The sequence below is a fragment of the Eubalaena glacialis genome, chromosome 15 (genome assembly GCF_028564815.1).
Source record: "Eubalaena glacialis isolate mEubGla1 chromosome 15, mEubGla1.1.hap2.+ XY, whole genome shotgun sequence".
NCBI lineage: Eukaryota > Metazoa > Chordata > Mammalia > Artiodactyla > Balaenidae > Eubalaena > Eubalaena glacialis.
This window is the reverse complement of record NC_083730.1, coordinates 44,658,407-44,681,749: the sequence shown is the minus strand read 5'-3', so window position 1 is coordinate 44,681,749 and position 23,343 is coordinate 44,658,407. Positions and strand designations below refer to the sequence as shown.

General features: G+C 40.6%; 1 protein-coding gene across 1 annotated transcript in view; it reads left to right on the top strand.

Annotated features, from left to right (window-relative positions):
* ASXL3 (ASXL transcriptional regulator 3) overlaps window positions 1-22,736 on the top strand; it is a 174,261-nt gene extending 151,525 nt beyond the window's left edge. The window contains exons 9-12 of the mRNA XM_061169713.1: window positions 7,719-7,815; window positions 9,660-9,765; window positions 14,421-16,377; window positions 19,022-22,736. Of these exons, the coding sequence (XP_061025696.1) occupies window positions 7,719-7,815; window positions 9,660-9,765; window positions 14,421-16,377; window positions 19,022-22,717 (5,856 nt within the window). The 3' untranslated portion in view covers window positions 22,718-22,736. The remainder of the gene's footprint in view (window positions 1-7,718; window positions 7,816-9,659; window positions 9,766-14,420; window positions 16,378-19,021) is intronic.
* The last annotated feature ends 607 nt before the right edge of the window (window positions 22,737-23,343 follow it).

The window sequence follows — 23,343 nt, the reverse complement described above, 5'->3', positions numbered from 1 at the left end:
CACACATTCTCATATTTGCTAAAACGTGTTTAAATTTTATTTATATTCATTTGGATCCAAAAAATAAGTCATTTCTCATCAAGGCCTATCAGATTGTCCCAGTGTGTGGCCAGGGGTTGTCCACAAAATTTAATGAAAGAGATGAACCATAAACATCAAAACATACTTCTCTAATTTTGAGAGGTTGATTAAATCTTGATCTGTCCATGACTTGACTTCTGTCTTCAGATGTCTTTATTTCGTTATTTTTACCTATTTCACCACAGGCTACATCTCTTCTGAGCAGGATGCTGACACGTTAGAGACATTATTGAATAGAGATTCCTCCCTTTGTAATTTAAAGCAGGGTGATTCTTAGCAAAAGTGGCAGAATGTAAATGTGTAAAACAATGTCTTTAGAAAATGATTTTTGTTTTTAATCCAGAAGATTAAGGGAAATCCCATGTAAGTAAAGTAATCGAAACTCAATAATTAAAGTCTTTTAAGAATCAATATCAGGATTCTTTTTTCATGTGTTTTTAATACCATATACATCCCTCAAGTGTGGATCTTCTGATTATATATGCTGAAATTCGTAGCACCAATTATGAGAATATCTTTTTCTCTTATTTCTAGGGAATTCCTTTTCCCTGTTAATTGGGGCCTGAGAAGTTGCTTACCAGCAGGTCTTACTCTAGGGGATGGCCTTCCCAACCTCTAATTGAAGACCTCCTCTGCCAACCTGGAGGCTTGGGCAGGTGTCTGGTGGAAGGGAGAACAGTTCTCTTGGGAGGTGCGAGAGATTCCATTCCAAAGGCAATGGTTATCTTAGCTAAGTGGTTGGGTTGTTTACAGATTGTGTTTCTAGAGGAAGAAAACTTTATTACACACGTATAGCTGTACATGAATGTGTAGATATAGATATATAGATACATGCACATATATGTGTTTATATGTATTTTTTAATGAGGTGATAATCTATTCCCACAAGACCAGCTGTTATTTTGTCATTTTATAATCTTCTTTTGTTTTCAAAGCCCTTTGCAATTTACATACTTGAACATCTCATTTAATAATTAAATGTTGCCCACTCCTCTGCCTCAAGGACTTTATTCTAGTTAACAGTTACACCTGCCGTCATCCTAAGTACAGTGGATCTTCCATCTCCCAAATTCTTCCCTGCTGAACTTCATACCTTGTGGTTTCTGGCCCAGTGCTCAGCAGTGATTCCCAGAGCAGCAAGTAGTAGGAAGAAAAGGAACCAGCTCGACTCAGAAGAGAGGCTTTTATTATAAAATCAACTTTAATGGCCTATCATAACAGTGATGACAAAAGCCTTCTACTTTTCCATCTAAATGTTGATTTGGGGGGGTAATATTTTCTGAGATTTCTCTTTTGTTCACATTAGCTTAATTCCATGCACACCTAAAAAAAAACGAGGTGGAGGGAAGATGAAAATGGTGTTGCGTTTTTTTTTCTTTAACCTCCATATAATTCCAGATAGTCTTGATTACAACTTTATAATGATGGTCTCTATGTATTTAAAGAAAAGTTGTTATATGTATTTATAGTTTGATATAATTTTTAAAAGTAATGTCGAATAATTGTCTTCTGCAGTGGGCTTTGAAATTGAGGTTGTTTAGGCTTATAGCATCATCCTTTACTAGTTTTCACTATTTTATTTATTTATTTTTAATATTTGATTTTCGCAGTATACTGAAAATTATCCCATGTCCAGATGTTAGAAATTTGCATTCATGTTGCTTAACAAGGATTTAGTACCTAGTGTGTGCAAATTCATTGTGCTAGGTTTATCTCATTTGACTGCTTTTGACAATAATACTTTCACAACTTTTAATGCATCATTTCCCAGACTGTATTCTGGAGAACACTTGTACTTGTTCCATGAGATATTGATAATTGTCCTGGAAGAGGCTTACAGGGTTTAAAAGTTTGGGAAATACTGCATGATACGTATATTCTTAAGGGTTTAAAGTAAATTCTAGCATATTTGAGAATACTTATAGTAAAGAAAACCATTTAACCATATTTAGTAGATATAGGCTATATTTATTGGTTGGTAGAATCAATTTCCTTCTAGATAGATTACCCATTAAAATTATAATTACCCCTTAAAATTGCTATTTTGCAAAGCACAGTTTGGGAAATATTGTCTTAATGCAGTTTTAGAAATAGCAATCAAAAATTATTGGCCAAACTGTCTTTAGTATACCGTTGATCCTCTCTCCCTTACTGATACAGTCTTTCTCAGAAACCCTCTTTCATTTCTTATGCCTAACTTTATGCTTAAAGAATTACATTTTCTCTTATGGATAAAACTTAAGCCGTACTTGTATAGAGTCTCCTGAGCCATCTGAATCATTCTTAATGGTAAGGTAAAAAATGAAAAATTACCCTTTAGAAAGAATGAATATCCTGACTATAATTCCTACTGGGGTATAGAATACAAGGGCACTGGATGCTTGATCAGGGTATAAGAGGGTCAGTAATAACAGCTTATAGTCTCTCTGCTCATTACTCTTTTGCTTTTGCATTAGACTCCTGGTTGGCCTCTCACTGACTAGGTTGTCTTTGCTCTAAAGACCCTATTGATTGTTTTATTGGACACAACAGCTAGTATAGTGTACTGTACACGGTGTTGACCTGAGTAATTGCACATGGCTTGATAGATATTAGCACATACACAGTACAGATCTTCTTGAAACTCTTTCTTTCCTTTCAGCTACGATGCTGTCTGCTTTGATTTTCTTCCTACCTCTGGCTGCTTTTTCTCAGTCTTCCTAACAGGATTTACTTCTTCTGCCCATTCCTCCTACGTTGGTGTTCCTCAGGGCCCTGCTTTAAGCTGTCTTCTCTTTTGGTAAATCCTTCCTGGGTGTTCTCATCCATATCCATGTTTGCAGTTACACTTTCTTTGCTACTAATGACTAATTTTCTGTGTTTGATTCCTTCCTCACCATTGAGCTTCTTCCCCGAGCTTCGGCTCTTGATTAGATCATCTTTACTTGGATGCCTTCATGATGTCCTTATATTAGCATATCCAAAGAAAGACCCATCATTTCTTTGTCCAAGACACTGCTCCTCCTGTGCCTTTTCCTGTCCTGATGGCTGTTTCCAGCATCTACCAAATTATCCAAGCCTTGTTCTTGGCCATCATCTTTCATGCCTTTATCTCATTCACCACCCACACACATGCTCACTCAGCCCCATCATTTCTGGTTCCCTTATTCCTCCTGGAGGACATGCATCTTTACTCCCACTGCCTGAACAGTCTTAAGACTTCATCATTTGTTCCATGACCTTCTCTTGGTACTTCTTGACAGAAGTCCCTGTTTCTTGTCCTGTCTTTATCCAGGGCATTCTTTACACTACATGCAGAATGATATATCTAAGACATCAATTTGGAATTATAATCAGCATCTCAACCTTAATTGGTTCAGAACTAAACCTCGTACTCCCATAGTGTTTTCCATTGTAATAAATAGCAATTTCGTAATTACAATTGCCAAGGCCAGAAGTCTTTGGTGTCATCCTTGCCTGCTTGCTTTCTCTCATACCACACATCCAATCCATCATCAAGTCCTGTTGGCTCAACTTCAGAATATAATCAGAACCCAACCATTTCTCACCACCTCTACAGCTGTCAACCTAGTCAAGCTACTATTTGGATTATCTGAATAACTACATACTCAAGTCCCTGGTGAGTCTTCTAAAACTATGCTCTCCAGTACAGTAGCTGCTAGCCAGCAGTGACTATTGAGCTTTAGAACTATGGGTGATCTGAACTGAGATGTGTTATAAAAATATATACTGGATACGAAAAAATTAGTGTACAAAGAGAATGAGAACTATCTCAATAATATTTCGTGTTGATTAATATTGAAACAATAACATTTCAGATAGGTTGGATTAAATAAAATGTGTTATTAGAATTAATCTCATGTTTCTTTTTACTATTTTAATGTGATTATTAGAATAATTAAAATCACAGATGTGGCCCAATGTTTATATTGTTGTTGGACAGCTCTAAAGTCTTTTTTAAATGCAGCAGTCAGAGCTATCCTTTTGAAATGTCAGATCTTTTCATTTGTCAGGCCAAAATCCCAGAGGCTTTCCAGCTCGCTTGGGGGAAAAGCCAGTCTTTACAGTGGGCTCTGAGGCCCAGTATGATCCTGGCCCCTCAGCCCCTGTTTCTCCTGCTTCTAAGATCTCTCCATCTCTTAGGGCCTCCTCACAAGCCCCACCTGAGGGCCTGTGCATTTACATCCCTCCACCAAGCATGCTCCCCCAACCATGGCTGCGTGGCTCCTTCTTCACTCATTCAGGTGTCAGCTCAGGTGTCCTGATCAACAGTGAGCATTAGAGAGGCTCGTCCTGGACACACCATCTACATCAGCAGTCCACTTCCCCGCGCACACTCAGCACGAACCTTTTCGTCTTGTTTTGGCTTCGCTTTGAATCGCTCCCCATTACCTGTAGGATGAAGTCCAAATTGCTGAGTATATCTAGGTGTCCTGTTATGATTTAGCCACTTACTGACTCTCCAGCACATTTCTCACGCTTCCTCTAAGCAACCCACGTGCCACGCATTCCGAATCACTTGAAAGAAACCCCAAATTAGAAAAAAAAAGGGATAAAGAATCTTTTAGAGGTGCAAAGGATTATTGTTAAATGTAGATATATTCTCATACAGAATTAACATTCCTCAAACTTCAAACATTGGATGGTTTGCAAGTAGCAATAACATTTTAATCCTTTGATTTCCACTGATATCCATCCCATAAAATGTACGTTAATATAATCAACCCCAAAGGCAAATGATATACTCACCAATAGAGACTTAAATCTTTGTGAAAGGATCTCTCCACAAATAAGTTTTCCTTTAACCATACCTATTTTCTTCCACAACAGCACAGAGTTTTTCTCCTTCTAATTAAAAAAGAAGCATAGCTTATTAATAGCTTATTTGGATACTTCACTATAAGAGAGTTAGGGGAGTTTTTAGAATGAATGTTTCTATTGTGGGTCATCAGAAAAACAAGAATTTATAGCTCCGCGATAAATAAATAAATAAAACTTTCAGAAACGTTTATTGTTCCAGCTCATTAAAATGCCGTGTCTTTTGGACAGTATTTCTTAAACGCCATAAAATTAATAGTGTATTTTAAAAGTTTTATTGGCACATATTTAATTTAGCCCTAGTGTTTAATTGTGCTGTCTCAGACAGGCTGGAAGCCTGGCAGTTAATATTATTTTTCGGTTTTAAAAGAAAAACATTTTCCTCCCGGGCTAGCTTCCATATTCTTGAATGTGTTCATTTCACACTGCCTTGCATTTTCATGTGCTGAAATCTTGAGACTCTGTCAGAGCTAATCTGGATCTGGTATTTCTTTGTGTTTTAAAATTATGCTGAAATTTCAATTAATAACTAATCATTCCCCTGGCCTGGCAGAACACACCAAACTAAAATCCTATATGTCAGCTACCGGAGTTAAATTTTAAATCTTTCACTTACACGAAGCCAGGACAGGGCAATAAACATTTATTGAGTACCTGTGATATAATAGGCATTGTGCATGGACTCCAAATTATAAAGCACCATGCATGTTCTCAAGTGTAGAAAATCTAACCTTTTCCACTGTGCCTTCCATAAATGTACTTCATAGTAAACCAATTCCTTTTTCTCTTCAGGGCACTTGCCTTCCACCTACTAGTCCTAACTGTTGGGGACACAGCACCAAATGGCATCCCTTGACTCAGTTCATATACTGCGTGCCAGCGGATAGTGTCCTAGAAGTGTCCAATTAAAAGGTGGGAAGGCGAGGACATTTAGCCACTCACGTCTTGGGGCTGTGGTAAGACCCTGAGGTGGGACACGTGCATGACGATGTCACTGTACGTCACAGCCGTGCTGAGCTCAGGTGGGTGGGAGAGATGCACAGGGACCAGACCATCTGCTGTATGGGGAATATGTTCAGAATATAAGGGCAGAGCCTTTTTCTTTACTGCCACCGTATTGCCTGCACCCAAAAAGCGCCCGGTACACAGGTTCGTATGAGTGGCTTAATAAGTATCTACTGAATGAAGGTGAAATAATTGTGAGTAAACAGTGAATCCATAAATGAACAAAGTCTTGCCTGAAATTTTCCAAGTGTATTGAATATTTTAGTATGGTTATCAGTGTCTTTTTAGATGAGGAAACTCAGGATCTCAAATCTGTGGCTGTCATGATGGCAGCATCCAGGATGTCTCACATCTGTTCAGTGTCTCTCTTTTCTGGATTTGTTGACCATTATCCGGCTTTGAGTTGCTAGTATAATATTTACTTTTAGACTCAGTATTCTCCTTTGCTCCCGAATGATGGTTTAGCTGACATATTCATGAAGGCATGATTTGAGTTAAATTTTAAAAGAGGGTCAGTATTTCAGTGGGTAAAAATGGGGTGTAGAGAAGACTGCAAACGAACGAAAACATGGGGCTAAGACGTGTCTGAGTGTGTTTTCAGATAGCAGTGACTTATTAGAGCTTAGGACACACGGGGGTGTCTATGAGAGTAAGAGGAAATCTTTGAAAATGTAACTGGAGCTACAGTTTGCCAAACCGACTCAATAGCAGGCTAAAACATCTTCACGCCTTCATGAACGGTCCAATTACTGATTGTTTGTGTTGTTCCGCCTCTACAACAAAGCTCCCACTCTGTACTGTATGCTTTATATAAAACCATTATGCCCCAGTCCTGTTACTTGCCCAAGACCCTAACCCATTTCACCTCTGGCATCAAGTTCTTCCTAACCACTCACGTCCACCTAGATACCCTCCCCTAGCTTTTTTTTTTTTTTTTTTTTTTCCCCCCTTCTTAATTCCCACTCACCTCATGCTTGGCATTATTTAACTTTCTATGTGTTCTGTCTTCACTCCTCAACTACATAAGAAGCCAGCCAAGGACAACACTAATTATTTGTATCCCTTGTGTCAGCAAGCAGAATACATGCACAGGGCAGATGTAGTAAATAGTTGGAAAGTTAAAAGCATCCAGTTCGATGATGCTTATCCAAATCTCTTCTATACGTACATGAATTTAAAAAATAATAAATTTGAGGAAAAAGGTTAGTAGCATATAGTTGCACAGATTTTAAACTTTGTATACCTGTTTTCTGTGTGCACCCAAAGAGGTGAGAAGAATAGAGGGAAGGGTATGTATGATAGTGTGGGTGTATTTGTTTTAATGTTTCAGAACTTTGTCGTCTGAACCTCAGACAGTGGAAGACTCCAAGTGATCAGACTAGATTTCTTTAGCTTCCACAAATTTTAAAGAATTTAATTAAAAAAATAGTCTAAAGGTGTACACATATGTAGATTTTTAATTTGGTATCATTTAAGGCATATAAAAATGACAAAGATATAAATTTTTTGATTAAATCACATACATTTGTTATACTCACCACTGATAATGGAAATGCCTAATACAGATTTCCTTTAAGTTGATGTATTTAGTCATTATAATAGTCACTGTAAGCGGTGCAGTTTTCCTACTAGGAAATTCATCTTTTGTTAGATTCCTTTCCTCCCTGCCTTCTACCCTGGTCTTTCTCTCTCTCGCTCTTTCTCTCTCTCTCTCTCTCTCACACACTCACACCCTCAGTTTTTGCTTCTTTCCTGCATACTTTTGCTTTGAATTATTCTTGATGGAATCTTGTTTTTGTCGGCTTATTTCCTAGATGGGAAGTGATGGAATTTTACGCCTCAGTACTTCAGCTCTAAATAATGAATTCTTTGCATATGCAGCACAAGGCTGGAAACAGCGACTGGCAGAAGGTAAATTTCTATTTTCCATTATTATTTGACATATTTGAGTCAACAGACTGTACTGAGATTTGCACCTTTCTCTGTTTCCCAAGTCGTTTTCCCCCCTGAAGTATACTTGAGTAAAAACTCACATCCTATTTCAAATGACTTCATTAATTCTTTTGTTATACTGTGCATTTTTGATGTCCAGTATTTTTGAAGAAAGCATGACGTTATCTGGAACATAATAAAAATTTTTGATATAGCAAGATTTTCTTTGGAATAATCGTTTTAATTATGTGTTTGATGCATTGTGTATTCTCTAATGTCCGAGAGCCTGGAAGAATCTTCTTTTAATACAGTCTTCCCCTGAAGCCACCACTTCATCTTATCATTCCTTTAGTCACCAAGCTTCATGAAAGACTAAAAAATACCCAGTGTTACCACATTTTTACTCCCTTACCCACTCACATTTTTATGGTTGGGTGTGACCCCACCATGCACAATGGGAACAATCCCTTCTAGAGAATACGAATGGCTTTCTCATTGCAAAGTTCACTTTCCTCTTCTCAGTCCTTGGCATTTCATGTTCCTTCTCCTATGTCTCACTTGTTATCTACCCCATCTAATTTGAAACCATCTGCCTTCGACATTCATAATATATTTTAAATTGTGTCCCCGGGCTACCTTTCTGACAGCCTTTTCTCAGCTTCCTTCAGGAGCTCCTGTTCTTCCACCTGATGGTAAATGGTGATGTCTCCACCATTCTCTTCCCTGCTATTTGCTTTTGTAACTGTTCACATGCTCTAAGAGCCTCATTCAGCACCATGGTTTCAGCTGTATAGCCCACACACTGAAAATGTCCAAATCTGGGTGGAACTCCTCTTTCCCAATCCTTTGCTGCTCCATTCCACAAACCTGCTGGATCTTTCCAGTATCAGGCACCTTAAAACCAAAATGCCAGTATTAAACTCTCTTCCCTTTTAATGTCTACTATTTCTTCTGCCTTCTGTCTACTAAGGTCACCCCTTTTTCTCACAGTTCCTCACTTTGAAACCTTTATGATGTCTTCGTTCCTCTTCCTTCTCCCCAGGTCCATCTGGTTATGAACTGTTACTTGTGTCTTTCAATCTTCTTCAACATTCTCCAGATACTGGCCTGACTGTAATCTCCATCTCTCATCTATGCTACTCAGTAGCCTCCCAGCCAGTTTCTAAGTTGCTTATTTGGCCATATTCCTCCCTCACTGAACACTGCCAGGACCTCCCTCTGTCTCTTACAGGAAAAATTCAGGGCTCTCTTTAAAACATGTGTTGGGTAGTTGGCCACCGCCTACCTTTCCTATTTCATTTCATCCTGTGTTCTACTCACAATTGGCCACTCAAAAGCACATAAATATACGTATTCATATCTCTGTGCCTTGTGAACTAATTACTTTATGAAAGCTTGGTCATCTTTCAAAAGCTAACTCAAGAATCAGGTTCTATGTATGGTCTTCCCTAATCAATTTAGGGAGAATTAAGTACTTTCCCTACATTTATTCTTACGACCTATACAGGGCTTTCCACATTGTGTTATTATACTCAACTGTGTGCTTTTTCTTTCACTTTCACTGATTTCATCAAGGACAGTGAATATACACTTTCATTCGCAACCCCTAGCACTCAGTACATTTGCTAAATGCTTTAGAGTCTGTCTGTGACTAAATGACTGAGTGATGTTCATAAAAAAAGAAGCTGTAGAAATATTATCAGTACTCACTTTTTTACCTTTTGGCATCCATAAAAGTTTATTCAAATTAGTTACATGTTTTCTTTATTAACTGGCAAAACATATGACAACTTTTACTCAATATCTAAGCATTTTCTTTCTAGGAGAGTTTACTCCAGAAATGCAATTGCGGATAAGGCAAGAAATTGAAAAGGAAAAGAAAACAGAACCTTGGAAAGAAAAATTCTTCGAAAGGTTTTATGGAGAAAAGTAAGTACTAGAGCATTTTCTTCTCATTTCTCTTGGAAGGAAATGAAAATGTAATTCTCTGTTTCACTTAGCACAATCATATGCTATAAAACTTTATAAACCTGTGATAAAAAGCAATAGTCTCTCAGTGTAAGAAATTGCAGGTAAAATTATAGTGGCATATCAGCACTTAAATTTTTTAAAATGCATTTTCAGGGGTTTATAACTTGTCCATGAAAATTCATTTTGGACTGAAAATAGCACACAAAATTCTATAGAAGTCAATTTTGGCTTTCCTAACTGGATTTTAGTAAAAGTCTCCTGTTTTTTGTTTTTTTTTTAAATCTAAGCATTTTCATTAATAAATGCATTAGAGATTAGTCTTGGACACATATTTAATTCTCACATTTTTTTCCAAAAATGTTGACTTTCCATATACATTTGTTTAGTCCTTATTTGGGGGAGAGCCTAAGGTATTACCCTTTCCTCTATCCATTTTCCTCTTTATGTAAAACCACTTTTAAAAAAACTTATTTTATTCAAGTAGTTGATTTACAATGTGTTAATTTCTGCTGTACAGCAAAGTGATTCAGTTATACATGTGTATACATTATTTTTTATATTCTTTTCCATTATGGTTTATCACAGGATATTGAATATAGTTCCCTGTGCTGTACAGTAGGACCTTGTTTATCCATTCTACATATATATAATAGTTTGCATCTGCTAATCCCAAACTCCCTGTCCATCCCTCCCTCCTCACCTTGGCAACCACAAGTCTGTTCTCTATGTCTGTGAGTCTGTTTCATAGATAAGTTCATTCGTGTCATATTTTAGAGTCCACATATAAGTGATATCATACAGTATTTGTCTTTCTCTGTGTGACTTAACTTCACTTAGTATGATGATCTCTAGGTACATCCGTGTTACTGTAAATGACATTATTTCATTCTTTTTTATGGCTAGGTAATATTCCATTGTGTATATATACACACCACATCTTCTTTATCCATTCCTCTTTTGATGGACATTTGGTTGTTTCCATGTCTTGGCTATTATGAATAGTGCTGCTATGAACATATGGGTGCATGTATCTTTTTGAATTATAGTTTTGTCTGGATATATGCCCACGCGTGGGATTGCTGGATCATACGGCAACTCTATTTTTAGCTTTTTGAGGAACCTCCATGCTGTTCTCCATAGTGACTGCACCAATTTACGTGCCCACCAATAGTGTAGGAGGCTATAACCGCTTTTTAATTTATTATTTTTACTTGTGTATGTGTGTGTTTTAAAAATAATACCAGTCACACCTAAGTATGGTAGTGACTGAGCTAATTTGAAAGTAGTTTCTCCTTTGCCTCATGGTTAACAGGAACATATTCTCCTTGGGCAGAATTTGAATCTCACAGACAATCAGATCCCTAAGAAAGAAAGAAGGATTTAAGAGCTGACAATTGACAGCAACTTTAGATCATCATGGGTAGAGGAATTTGTGCTTTAATTCCCACATACACAATTCATGCTTGAAAGTCGTTGTTTTGTGTAAAAGACACTGAGGTGGTTGCAGGCAGCACAACCTGTACCATTTGATCTAATTTCACAAAACTCCCCCTGTAAATGGGGAAAGCCGTCAGGGGGAGTCTCACATGAGCGCTCGGCATAAAAAGACATCACGTGATGAACAGCCTCCTTACTCGGAGCAGCCTCGCCTCTGCTGAGTTGAGCTAAGTAGCCCTCCTCCTGAGTTTGAGTAGGCAGCCTCCTTTTCAGTTGCTGCCCTAGAACTTTGGATGCATATACGTATTTAAGCAAAGCTAAAAGGAGATAATTAATGTCCTTTCTCAAAAATTAAAATTGTGGCAGGCTAGTTACAGGCTAGTTACCAGCAGTATTACTCAAGCCTGGCGGCATCACAATCTTCATTGGAGCTTTTACGAATAGGTACGGATTTCCGACACCCACCCCAGATGTACTGATGGGTGATCTCCAGGAGTTGAGCCCAGGAATCTGTATTTTTAGATGCTTCCCCATCGTGCTGATGTCCAGCAGGATTAAGAACCCTGCCTTCCTTACCTTTTCTGACAAAGGGAATGTTGGGAGCACTCTTGTCGGTAATGGCAGAAGCATAACCAAGTTAGTTACCTCCAAAACACTGGTCCTTAATTTTTGTTGAGTGTTGGGCCTGTGCTTTTATCAATTCAGTATTCATGCAGCATCGCCTTTGTGCCACACACTATCCTAGAGGCCAGAGAGCCTGCATTGTAGAAACCACACAGAGAGTTTTTCCTCAGTCAGCAAATAATCATTGAACATACTCTGGCTCTGATAGGTTTCTAAGAGCTTTGCAAATATTGTTTCACTTAATCCTCCCAACAGTCCTATAAGGTGGATACCATTATTATTCTTATTTTAAAAAGGGTTTAGGAAACTGAGAGGCAGTGAAACTAAGTAATTTCCCCAGTTTTACATGGTGTGGTTAAGTAATTTGCTCACCTGCAAATCATTCTCAGAAAAATTCACACACCTACAATTTTTTACATGAAATTTGGGGGCTCTGTAGACTCTCATGGATATCAGGTCAAAGACTCCTGTCCTGGAAGGTGACAGCTACAATACTGTGAGTAAACATGACTCCCCATCAGCATCACTGAGTTCTGAATACAAACAGTTCTTTTACTTGATTGACCCTTTTCTTGCTGTAGTTTATCCATAGAGTTTCTGTCCCCTTACATCCCTGGACTTCTTGCTTGTCTTTTCCTATCTTTGATTACCTATTGGATGACTGATGTATTTTGGACATTTCATTGACTGCCCTTCTAATTTTGTTACTTCTAGATTACCTACATTCCCTCAATATGTGAGGGATCTTTTCCTAGCATCAGATAATATTCAGTTGACTGACACCATGTGCCTTCTCATTGTTCTAAGTTTTCCCAAGAATGTTACCACTGAAATTCAGCTTTAGTTAAGATCTGTCTGATTTAGTTTTCTGCTCTTTGAGATCTTTATTTTGGTTCTTATTGGCTTATTCTGCCTATAATACAGTACTGTCCTATATTCTTTTTAATTACTTGTAGGGATCCCATGTATATGCTAACTCAAAATTATAGGAGTTGGTCTGTTGATTTACGGCCTAGATTTCAGGCGGGCAGAGTTTCCCTTTATGTGGTTATGTGGTGTGCTGTGAACGTCTTCCTTCTATGCCTTATGCCACCTTAAATCTATTTTCCCATGAAAATAATAAAATGTTTACATGTATGTTTTATACAGTGCTGTTTTCCATATGAGATATATATATATTATATACATATATGATATTTAGTAATATTAAATATATTTAATAATATTCTTATTAATCAACTAGCTGAAATTTGGCTGCCAGTGGGTAGATTCTGTGTGTTCTCCATCTAACCTAGTATCAGTGGTATCTCTGCTTGATCTGGCCCCAAGAGACCGTATTCCTAGCTGATTATTCTGCTCTAAATTCATCTGTAGTGTAGTTATAGTATTCTGTTCCTCTCACTATAATATAAATTGTGGTTTAATTTGAACCTATCTCAGGGAAAGTTGAAAGAAAAGAGACTAATTATGAAGGAAGTGTCCTCTATCTTCCTTTCTCAGCCTTCTGAATTTTAGTGAAGAAGGCAGTGATCAAATACCCAAAAAGTGTATTCAATTTTATTTCCCTTTCATTTTGAGGATTTAATTTAACTAAAAGTTTGAAGGAGATTTTATTGAGGTATTTTCCTTTTATAGCTGTATTTCCTCACTCAAATATGTTTCTTCCTCTGGGAATGTTCTCTTTTCTGCTCATCTTTGTAATTGCCTGTACTCTAATTTAACTTCATTTAGAACAGCATATTTCCCTACCATCTGATGCTGACATTGTAACTTAGTATGACAGGAAATAGTGATTTACAATATTGTTGATTGCAATTCTGATAAACTTTACCTTATGACCTGAACATTAGGCTGGGCTATTTCTTGATATTCTACACTAACTTTTTATGGAATATCTTTACAGTAAGAGATCTACATGAAAGAATTTTAAAAAGTCTTGCCTCACATGAATGTAATCTAGTAGAATTAACTTTGATGACCCCAAATATGTTTATTATTCTTTAGTGAAATTTCCATCTTGTCTTAGGTTAGACACTTAGATATTGTACTAAAATATGGTGATGGACACCTTTTACATTGGGTTAAGAGAACTTAATCTTTGGAAGTCATTTCCATTTCAAGATTTGACAACATACCCATCTTCCGTTGATCTTAATTATTTGGTTATGTTGCATCCTTTAAGGACTATGTAATTTTCTATTATAAGGACATATTTCTACTTTCTGACTTTAAAAAATTTAGGTCTGATACATTCTTTTGCTTTTCAGCCCATATTTTAAAAAATCTTTTTAGTATGCAATCTCCCTTGCTAACAAAATAAAAATCAATACTTTTTAAACAGAAGTAGAGTTTATTTTAGTTATGATTATAAAAGCAGTAGAAAAACTAAGCCATCATAAACTAGTTTACATAAGCTAAACATGTTACTTAGAGATTATAAAATTAATTTTATGCATTTACCTCTATGAATACTATATTTGGTGAGAGATCCAAGTTGTACCTTTCATGTTTTGTGGTTGAACAATAATTTAATATTTCTAATTTCTGTTCAGGTTGGGCATGTCAAGAGAGGACTCTATAAAGCTCACATCTGGACCAAACAATGATGGAGCTGAAAGTAGTTCTTCATGTGGGACCTCTGGCCTTCCTGGTCTATCTGCACAGACTCCCTTGAAAGAACAACAGCCAAAAAGCATGAAAAGTCCAACTTCTCCAGAGCCTGATTTCTGTGCTACACTTTGTCCCATGGTAGACGTAGGTAAAGATGTAATGACAGAGTCAGAATCAGAGGACATCTTGATCCCTGAAGAATCTGTGATTCAGGAGGAAATTGAGGAAGAGGTAGAGACTAGCATCTGTGAGTGCCAGGATGAGAATCACAAGACAATACCTGAATTTTCTGAGGAGTCAGAAAGTCCAGCCAACTCTCATGAGGAGCCCCAGATAGCACCTCTTGAAGATAACTTGGAAACCTGTGTTATAATGAATGATGTTTTAGAAACTTTGCCTCATGTTGAAGTTAAAGTGGAAGAGAAATCAGAATCTCCCCAGGAAGAGATGTCAGTTGTCATTGATCAGCTGGAAGTCTGTGACTCTCTCGTTCCTTCCACTTCATCTGTGATTCATGTCAATGACACAGAACATAAGGAGCCAGAAACTGCACTAGAGACCAACACTCCAAAAATTAAAACAGGGTCATCGTCTTTAGAAGGCCAATTTCCAAGTGAAGGAATTGCTGTAGATATGGAGCTGCAGAGTGATCCTGATGAACAGCTTTCTGAAAATGCTTGCATCTCTGAAACGTCCTTCTCTTCCGAGAGCCCAGAGGGAGCCTGTACCAGCCTGACATCCCCAGGAGGGGAAACCCAATCCACTTCAGAAGAATCATGTACCCCAGCCTCCCTTGAGACAACGTTTTGTTCTGAGGTGTCCAGCACTGAAAATGTGGACAAATATAATCAGCGAAATGCCACTGATGAAAATCTTCATGCATCTTTGATGTCAGAAATCTCTCCAATATCCACTTCACCTGAAATATCAGAAGCGTCTTTGATGTCCAATTTACCGTTAACATCTGAAGCATCCCCAGTATCAAATTTACCTTTAACATCAGAAACCTCGCCCATGTCTGATTTACCTTTGACATCAGAAACTTCTTCAGTGTCTTCCATGCTTCTCACATCTGAGACCGCTTTTATATCCAGTTTGCCACTTCCTTCAGAAACATCTCCAATTTCCAGTTCTTCCATGAATGAAAGAATGGTGCATCAACAAAGAAAGTCAACTTCCATATCTGAAGAACCACTCTCCCCCCAGAAAGATGAAGGTTCCGCCCCTGCCAAGCCCCTGGGAGAGAGCCTTACCTCTCAGCAGAAGACTCTATCAAATACTCCCGAACCTATCAAAATGGGTTCTTCTTCCATTGCTCCTGAAGCATATTCATCAGAAGAATTGCACAATAAGACCCTGAATCAGCAGCCTTGTAAATCACATGTTGAAACTGAGAAGCCCTATCCCGCTTCGATTCCAGAACTTCCTTCTACAGAAATGATAAAAGTTAAAAATCATAATGTCCTGCAAAGAACAGAAAAGAAAGTGATGTCTTCACCATTGGAATTACCTGTCTTTTCTGAAGAGACAGAGAGTAAGGGAAATGAGCTCCCATCAGCTAAATTACAGGACAAGCAATACATCTCATCGGTGGATAAGGCTTCATTTTCAGAAGGCTCTAGAAATAAAATGCATAAGCCAGGGAGCTCACAGAATCGGTTGGAGACCTCTCATACTTCCAAGGTGTCAGAGCCCTCCAAGTCCCCAGATGGGGTAAGAAATGAAAGTAGAGAGTCTGAGATATCGAAGAGGAAAACCGCAGAGCATCACAGCTTTGGGATCTGTAAGGAGAAGAGGGCTAGGATAGAAGATGACCAGTCAAGCCGGAACATGTCATCCAGCAGTCCATCTGAGAAAGAACAGCCTCCAAGAGAGGAACCAAGGGTTCCACCTCTCAAGGTATGGTATTTTTTTTTTTTAAAAAAGGAAATTCCATAGATAGGCTTTTTCTATTTAGATACTTGATTTTTCAAAAATAAATGTAGCAGTTTATAATCTAATACTCCCAGCACCAGTCTAATATTAAATGATCCTTTTTCAGACTGCATTGAGCTCATACAATAAGTTTAGATAGATGTACATATTTAGACCTTGGCATTTAACGAAAAAGAAGGGAGGAGGGAGAACAGGGCCTGGAGGAGCCCACAGGCCACTGAGATACAGGGTCTCTGGGGGACTCCACAGTGTAGGACAGAGACCTGTATAAACTTGGAAAAATTTGAAAGATAATTCAGCATCCTATAAAAGTTCAGTAGGACTAGAGAAAGCAGTAGTCAAAAGTCAGAGGCTTGCACTCAAGAAATGAAGGTACGTGTTATCTCCTCATTCATTTTCCAACAAATGTTGAACACCCCCTCTGCCTAGCAGAGAGGATCTAGCTTCTGAAGGAGCCTCATTAAATATTTCTTGAATAAATCAGTGAAATCACTTCACAAATCCTGAGGAAAATGCTATAGGTATACAAATCCTACTATTTTATTTCCAAAATAATAAAGAAGTATTTAACTTCACACAATAATAAAGCCTGTAGACAAACATTCCTATTTATATATTTTATTTTGATCCCAGGTAGATTTTAACTCTCAGAAAACAACTCTTGTATATAAATTGACTCTGCCTAACTAAACTAAAAATTAAGATTAACTCAAAGAATTACAAACATACTCAAGATTTGTTTTTCTTAATCTTTATTTTGCTCTGCTCTGACATCTACTTTTAATATGTGACTCATGATCTCCCTAAGGTTGACTTTTAGGGGTGTGATTGTAATTATTCTATTTAATAAAGCAGTCCCTATTAAATAAGATTCTAGAGATATAAAAGATGAATATTAAGCTCCCATTAAAGCCCTGCTATGCATTTTAATTTCTGAAGCAATGAAAAGAAAAATATAAGCATGCTTTCCATAGGAAATATTTTTAAACATTTCAGTCTAATTTTTTTGTCAAAAGCTTATTTTCAAAGTGATATACACTTTATGCAAAGATAGATGGGTAGAGAGATACAATAAATATATTTAATGTTTGTTAGGCTTAATGTTTTTAAGTTTTAAACTAAGGGAAATATTTAAAAGGTAAAACTGAATTCCTTTTCTAAATTCATCTATCTTTGGAAACTTTGGATTAGAAGAGAGCCATCAGAAATTTGAAAATGAGAAACGAGATAGGTCAGGAAGATAATCCATCTACCAAAGCATAATTCCAAATTGATACGATCTTGTAGTATGTGTCAGGTATTTATAATGTCAATATATGTAAATGCACATATGTTAAGAAGAGAGGTGTTAAGTTTTCTAGGAAATTTTTTTCTGGAGGAAAAAATGTAAGGAAATATAGTACATGCCAACAGCACAGAATGGGGAGCCCAAAGGCTCTGTCACTCCCTAGTTATATGAACCCAGGGCAGCCCATCTCCAGGGGCTCGGTTTTTTCAACTGTAGATGAAGGGCTTTAACTAGATCCCTGCCAGCTCTACAAATCTGTGACTCTGGGAGTATTCTTAGTGACTAAAGCATCATAGGCATTGCTTTGGGATGTTTGTTGTTAGGTCTTGTGCCTCATGAATTTGGTGATGACTGAGTCTCTTAATTAGATGAGTGGGTGAACAGTGTGGGTTGGGACATTTACTAAATTCAGCAGATTGTAGATTTCCAATATCAAATAAGCTGCCCAACCCATACTCTCTTTTGGAGGCAGAAAACTAGAGTTGCCCTTGCTTTCAAGAAAACGTAATAATAATAATAAAATCCCTTTGGAAAGCAAAGCACTTTCACAAGTATAGTCTCATTCCATCTTTATAACACCTCTGTGAAAGAAATAGACCAGAAATAACTAGTCTTACTGTTTACAAAGTCATATTGTGTGCTTATTTTATATATATATATATGGCGGCATGCTAGGTGGTATGGGACCACATAAAACCTACAGAGTCTCTGACTTGGGTCTTATTGGAGAAACTGAAGTACACAGTTATTTGCCTAGGTTCACAGCATTCCTTTGTGTCAAGCCAGGCTGAGAATTCTTGTCTTCTGACCCTTGGTTATGGCTTTTTCCTTTTTCCTTTGTGTCAAATTAAGACAGATAAATTAAGGCAGATAAATTCAAATAGAGTTTTGAATATCTCTATTCTTCCTGGCTGGCCTGAGTATCTTCATGCCAGCCAGGAAGATAAGTTGAAAGCTAACTATTTCTAACTCTTTTTAGCTCACCTCATTTTAAGAAGCCTGGGTTTTGTTTCCATTTATATGAGGCTTTAAAAGACGTTTCATTTCCAAGCCAAATGAAGTCACCGGTTAATATTTTATAGATTAAAAACAGAGGTTAAAATTTTTACTTTTCACATTCGTGCTGCATTTATTGCTGCCTTATACCCCAAAGGCCCATTCAGGATATTAGGTGCTGTTCTTGCCCCCTTAGGAGAGGATGCGGCTACTCCCCGCCCTCCCGTGCCTGCATCCCCACGTCCCTCTGTGATCACGTACACACGCGCCTTGTCTGTGATTGTGTACACGCACTTTATCTTTCCATTTTCCCCCTTTCTGTAGATCCAGCTTTCCAAAATCGGGCCACCCTTTATTATCAAGAGCCAACCAGTCTCCAAACCAGAGGCTCGCGCGTCATCTGGCACATCGGTCAGTGGCGGGAGGAACACGGGAGCCAGGACCCTGGCGGACATCAAGGCCCGAGCCCAGCAAGCAAGGGCCCAGCGAGAGGCGGCAGCAGCCGCAGCCGTGGCGGCGGCCGCAAGCATCGTTTCGGGAGCTATGGGGAGCCCAGGAGAGGGTGGAAAGGCCAGAACTCTGGCGCATATCAAAGAGCAGACGAAGGTGAAGCTCTTCGCAAAGCATCAAGCCCGAGCCCACCTCTTCCAGAACGCTAAAGAGCCCCGGTTGCCTCCGCTCGGCTCAAAGGAAGGGCCTCCAAGCTTAGAAGTGTCTTCTGCCCCTGAAACAAAAATCGAAGGCTCGCCTGGTGTCATCATTGTCAATCCAAACTGCCGATCTCCCAGCAACAAGGCTGCGCACCTCCGGGAGCCCACCACTGTACTACAGCAGTCTCTCAACCCGACCAAACTTCCAGAAAATGCCACGGACTTATCTGTGCATAGTTCTGACGAAAACACACCTGTGTCACACTTGTCTGAGAAAATTGTTTCATCTACCTCTTCGGAAAATAGCAGTGTGCCCATGCTTTTTAATAAAAGTCCCGTCCCCGTGTCTGTCTGCAGCACTGCTATGTCGGGAGCAATTAAAGAACATCCCTTTGTGAGTTCTGTTGATAAATCCTCTGTCCTAATGTCTGTTGACAGTGCAAACACTACAATTTCTGCTTGTAACATAAGCATGTTAAAAACCATCCAGGGAACGGACACTCCATGCATAGCCATTATACCAAAATGTATCGAGAGCACCCCTCTTCCGGCCACCGCGGAGGGCTCCAGCGCAGCGAGCCCCCGGGATGACAAGCAGTTGCTGGCACCCAGCAGCAGCGCTGGCAGCCTAGTCTCCAGTCAGTACACCTCTGTGCCAACTCCCTCCATTGGAAGCAACTTGCCAAACCATCTCTCCACTAGCTCTGTCTTGATTTCCCCAACGGGAGTGAACAACAGATTTCCTTCTGAGAAGATAGCCATGCCTGGGAGCGAAGAACAGGCCACCATGTCCATGGGCACCACTGTGAGGGCCGCCCTCGGCTGCAGGGACCCCGTCGCAGTCACTGACGCCCTGGTGGCACGCCCACCTGTCGCAGCGTTTACTGGAAGCATGCTGACTGTAAACTCTTACGATAGTCCTCCCACGTTAAGTGCTGAAAGCTTGGACAAAACTTCAGGGACTCGGAACAGGGCAGACACTTCTGGGAAACCTCAGCCACCCCCGGGGGGCTTCGCACCAGCAGCCATAAACCGCTCGATTCCGTGTAAAGTCATCGTCGACCACAGCACCACGCTGACCTCCACGTTGTCTCTGACTGTCTCTCTTGAGAGCACGGAAGCCAGCCTGGACCTCCAGAGCAGGTCCGGGAGGACGGAAGCAGCCATCCAGCCCGTGGCGTGTCCGCAGGTGTCTGTCATCAGCAGGCCCGAGCCGGTTGCAAGTGAAGGCGGAGATCACGGTCCCAGTTTCATTGCTGCTTCCGCGGCAAAACAAGACAGTCAAACGATGCAGGCCACCTGCCCGGGTCTCCGTGAAGGACCCCTCGTGGTTCCAGATAAATTAAACGTGGGGACTCCTCTGAGTCACAGCTTTGCTGAGCAGGCGCGTGGCATAACCACGTTCAAAAGCGAAGCCGACACAACCTGTAGCCATCAGTATAACCCGGGCAGCCGGATCTGCTGGGGCGAGGACGGGGTGAGGAGCACAGGACAGCCTCTGCTCAGCCACCCTGGTTCCAGTAAACAGAAGGAATATCTGGAGCAGGGCTGTCCGAAGGCCATCAAGACCGAGCACGCCAGCTCCTCGCATGTGGCAGAACTTCACCCCAGGAATCTCATCACAAGCGTCCCTCTCCCAGTGAAGGCCGAACCTCACGACGTGGACAAGGGCTTTAGGATGGACGCCGACGACTTCCCTGGCCCTGAGCCGCATCCTGCAGCTGCAGGGGCAGCCCCGAGTGTGCAGCAGACGCAGAGCTTGCAGGCCCCCACCTCTGGTCCCATGGAAGAGGCCCTCTCTCTGGCTACAGACACGCTGAAAAGAGTTCCCAGCGCCGGGAGCTCCAGCTGCCGTCTGTCATCGGTGGAGGCGAACAATCCCCTCGTCACACAGTTACTCCAGGGCAACTTGCCTTTGGAAAAAGTGTTGCCCCAGCCCAGACTGGGAGCCAAGCTCGAAATCAACAGGCTTCCTCTGCCTCTTCAAACTACCTCAGTGGGTAAAACAGCCCCCGAGAGGAACGTGGTTGAAATGCCCCCTAGCTCTCCCAATCCAGACGGGAAAGGCTACCTGGCAGGAGCTCTCGCACCACTACCCGTGAGGAAGCGGGAGAACCACCCCAAGAAGAGAGTCGCCAGGACCGGGGGGGAACACACTCAAGTGAAATGTGAGCCAGGGAAGTTGCTGGCGGACCCAGATGTGAAAGGGGGGCCATGTGTCATCAGCTCCGGCATGAATCAGCTGGGACTCAGCCAGCCGCTGAAGCAGGAGTGGCTGAACAAGCACCCCGCGCAGAGCAAGATGGCTCACAGCCCTGAGGTCAAACAGCAGAAGCGGCTGCTCCCCTCGTGCGGCTTCCAGCAGAACCTGTTTCACGTCGACAAGAACAGCAGCTTCCACCCCGACGCTGGGACCTCCCACAGACAGCAGTTTTACCAAATGCCTCTGGCTGCCAGGGGCCCCATTCCCACCGCGGCTCTGTTACCAGCCTCTGCCAAAGCCCCCGTGGGCTGTAACACGTTTCCCTTCAATAGGCATCTCGAGCAAAAGGGACTGGGAGAGGTTGGCCTTTCCTCAGCACCTCACCAGCTAAGGTTAGCCAATATGGTGCCCCCCAACATGCCCATTAAAGAAGGTGATGACATCGGGGGGACCCCGCACGGGATGCCGCACAAAGCACTAGTGCATCCCCCGCCCCCTCCCCCCTTGGCTTTGCCCCCACCCCCCCCTCCACCACCGCCACTACCTCCACCTCTTCCTAATCCTGAAGTCCCCTCCGATCAGAAACAACCGCCAGTTACCATGGAAACCACTAAGAGACTTAGTTGGCCACAGTCCACGGGCATATGTAGCAATATAAAATCGGAACCTCTTTCTTTTGAGGAAGGTTTAAGCAGCAGCTGTGAACTGGGCATGAAACAAGTTTCCTATGACCAGAATGAAATGAAGGAACAGTTGAAGGCGTTTGCGCTGAAAAACGCAGATTTCTCTTCCTATTTGCTTTCTGAGCCACAGAAGCCTTTTACCCAATTAGCTGCTCAGAAAATGCAGGTGCAGCAACAACAGCAGCTCTGTGGAAATTATCCAACAATACACTTCGGTAGCACGAGCTTCAAAAGGGCAGCATCTGCAATTGAAAAGTCCATTGGGATTTTGGGAAGTGGCTCCAATCCCACCACGGGTCTGCCTGGTCAGAACGCTCAGATGCCCGTTCAGAACTTTGCCGACAGCAGCAACGCGGATGAGTTGGAACTGAAATGCTCTTGCCGGCTGAAAGCCATGATTGTGTGCAAAGGCTGCGGGGCCTTCTGCCACGACGACTGCATAGGGCCTTCTAAACTCTGTGTAGCTTGCCTGGTTGTGCGATAAGAGCTGAGTGAAAGATGCAGTATCCCTTTTCACCACGGAAAAGCCAAACGGCGTCAGCAACAACAAATTGAACAGCTCAGTGGTTTATAGCGTGCTAATTTATTTTACTTTGGAACAGATGATCTTTTCTCTAGATGATTATTTTCTTGCATTTCTGGGAAAGGAGAGATCGCATTCCAGCCGAGGGGCTCAACAGCATGCCTTTTACATATTTAGTTGCCATTTGCAGCTTTGGAAAGTTTCTATTCGTGTGTATACAGGTCACTCCCAATTTGTTTCTTTCTTTTTTTAATCCAGGTGTAGATAGGAAAAGGACATTTTAAATTACTTAATGGTAACCAGAAATGGAGATGTGGAGAGAGATCGGTAACAGCAATTTAAGGTGGTGATGCATTCTTCTGTAGATTAACCATTACAACGAGGGTTCCAACAATTGACTCCTTTGGACCTACCTTTACCGTAGTGATTACATCATATTTGGAAAAGGGAATCTGATTTAAGTGTATGATTCCTTGTATTTACTCATATCACAAAAGATATTAAAGGAGGTATGCCATTAATGAACTCCACTGTCCTTATTCTCTTTCCTCCCTTTTGACTCTTTTCAGAGACTGGCAGATTCTCTG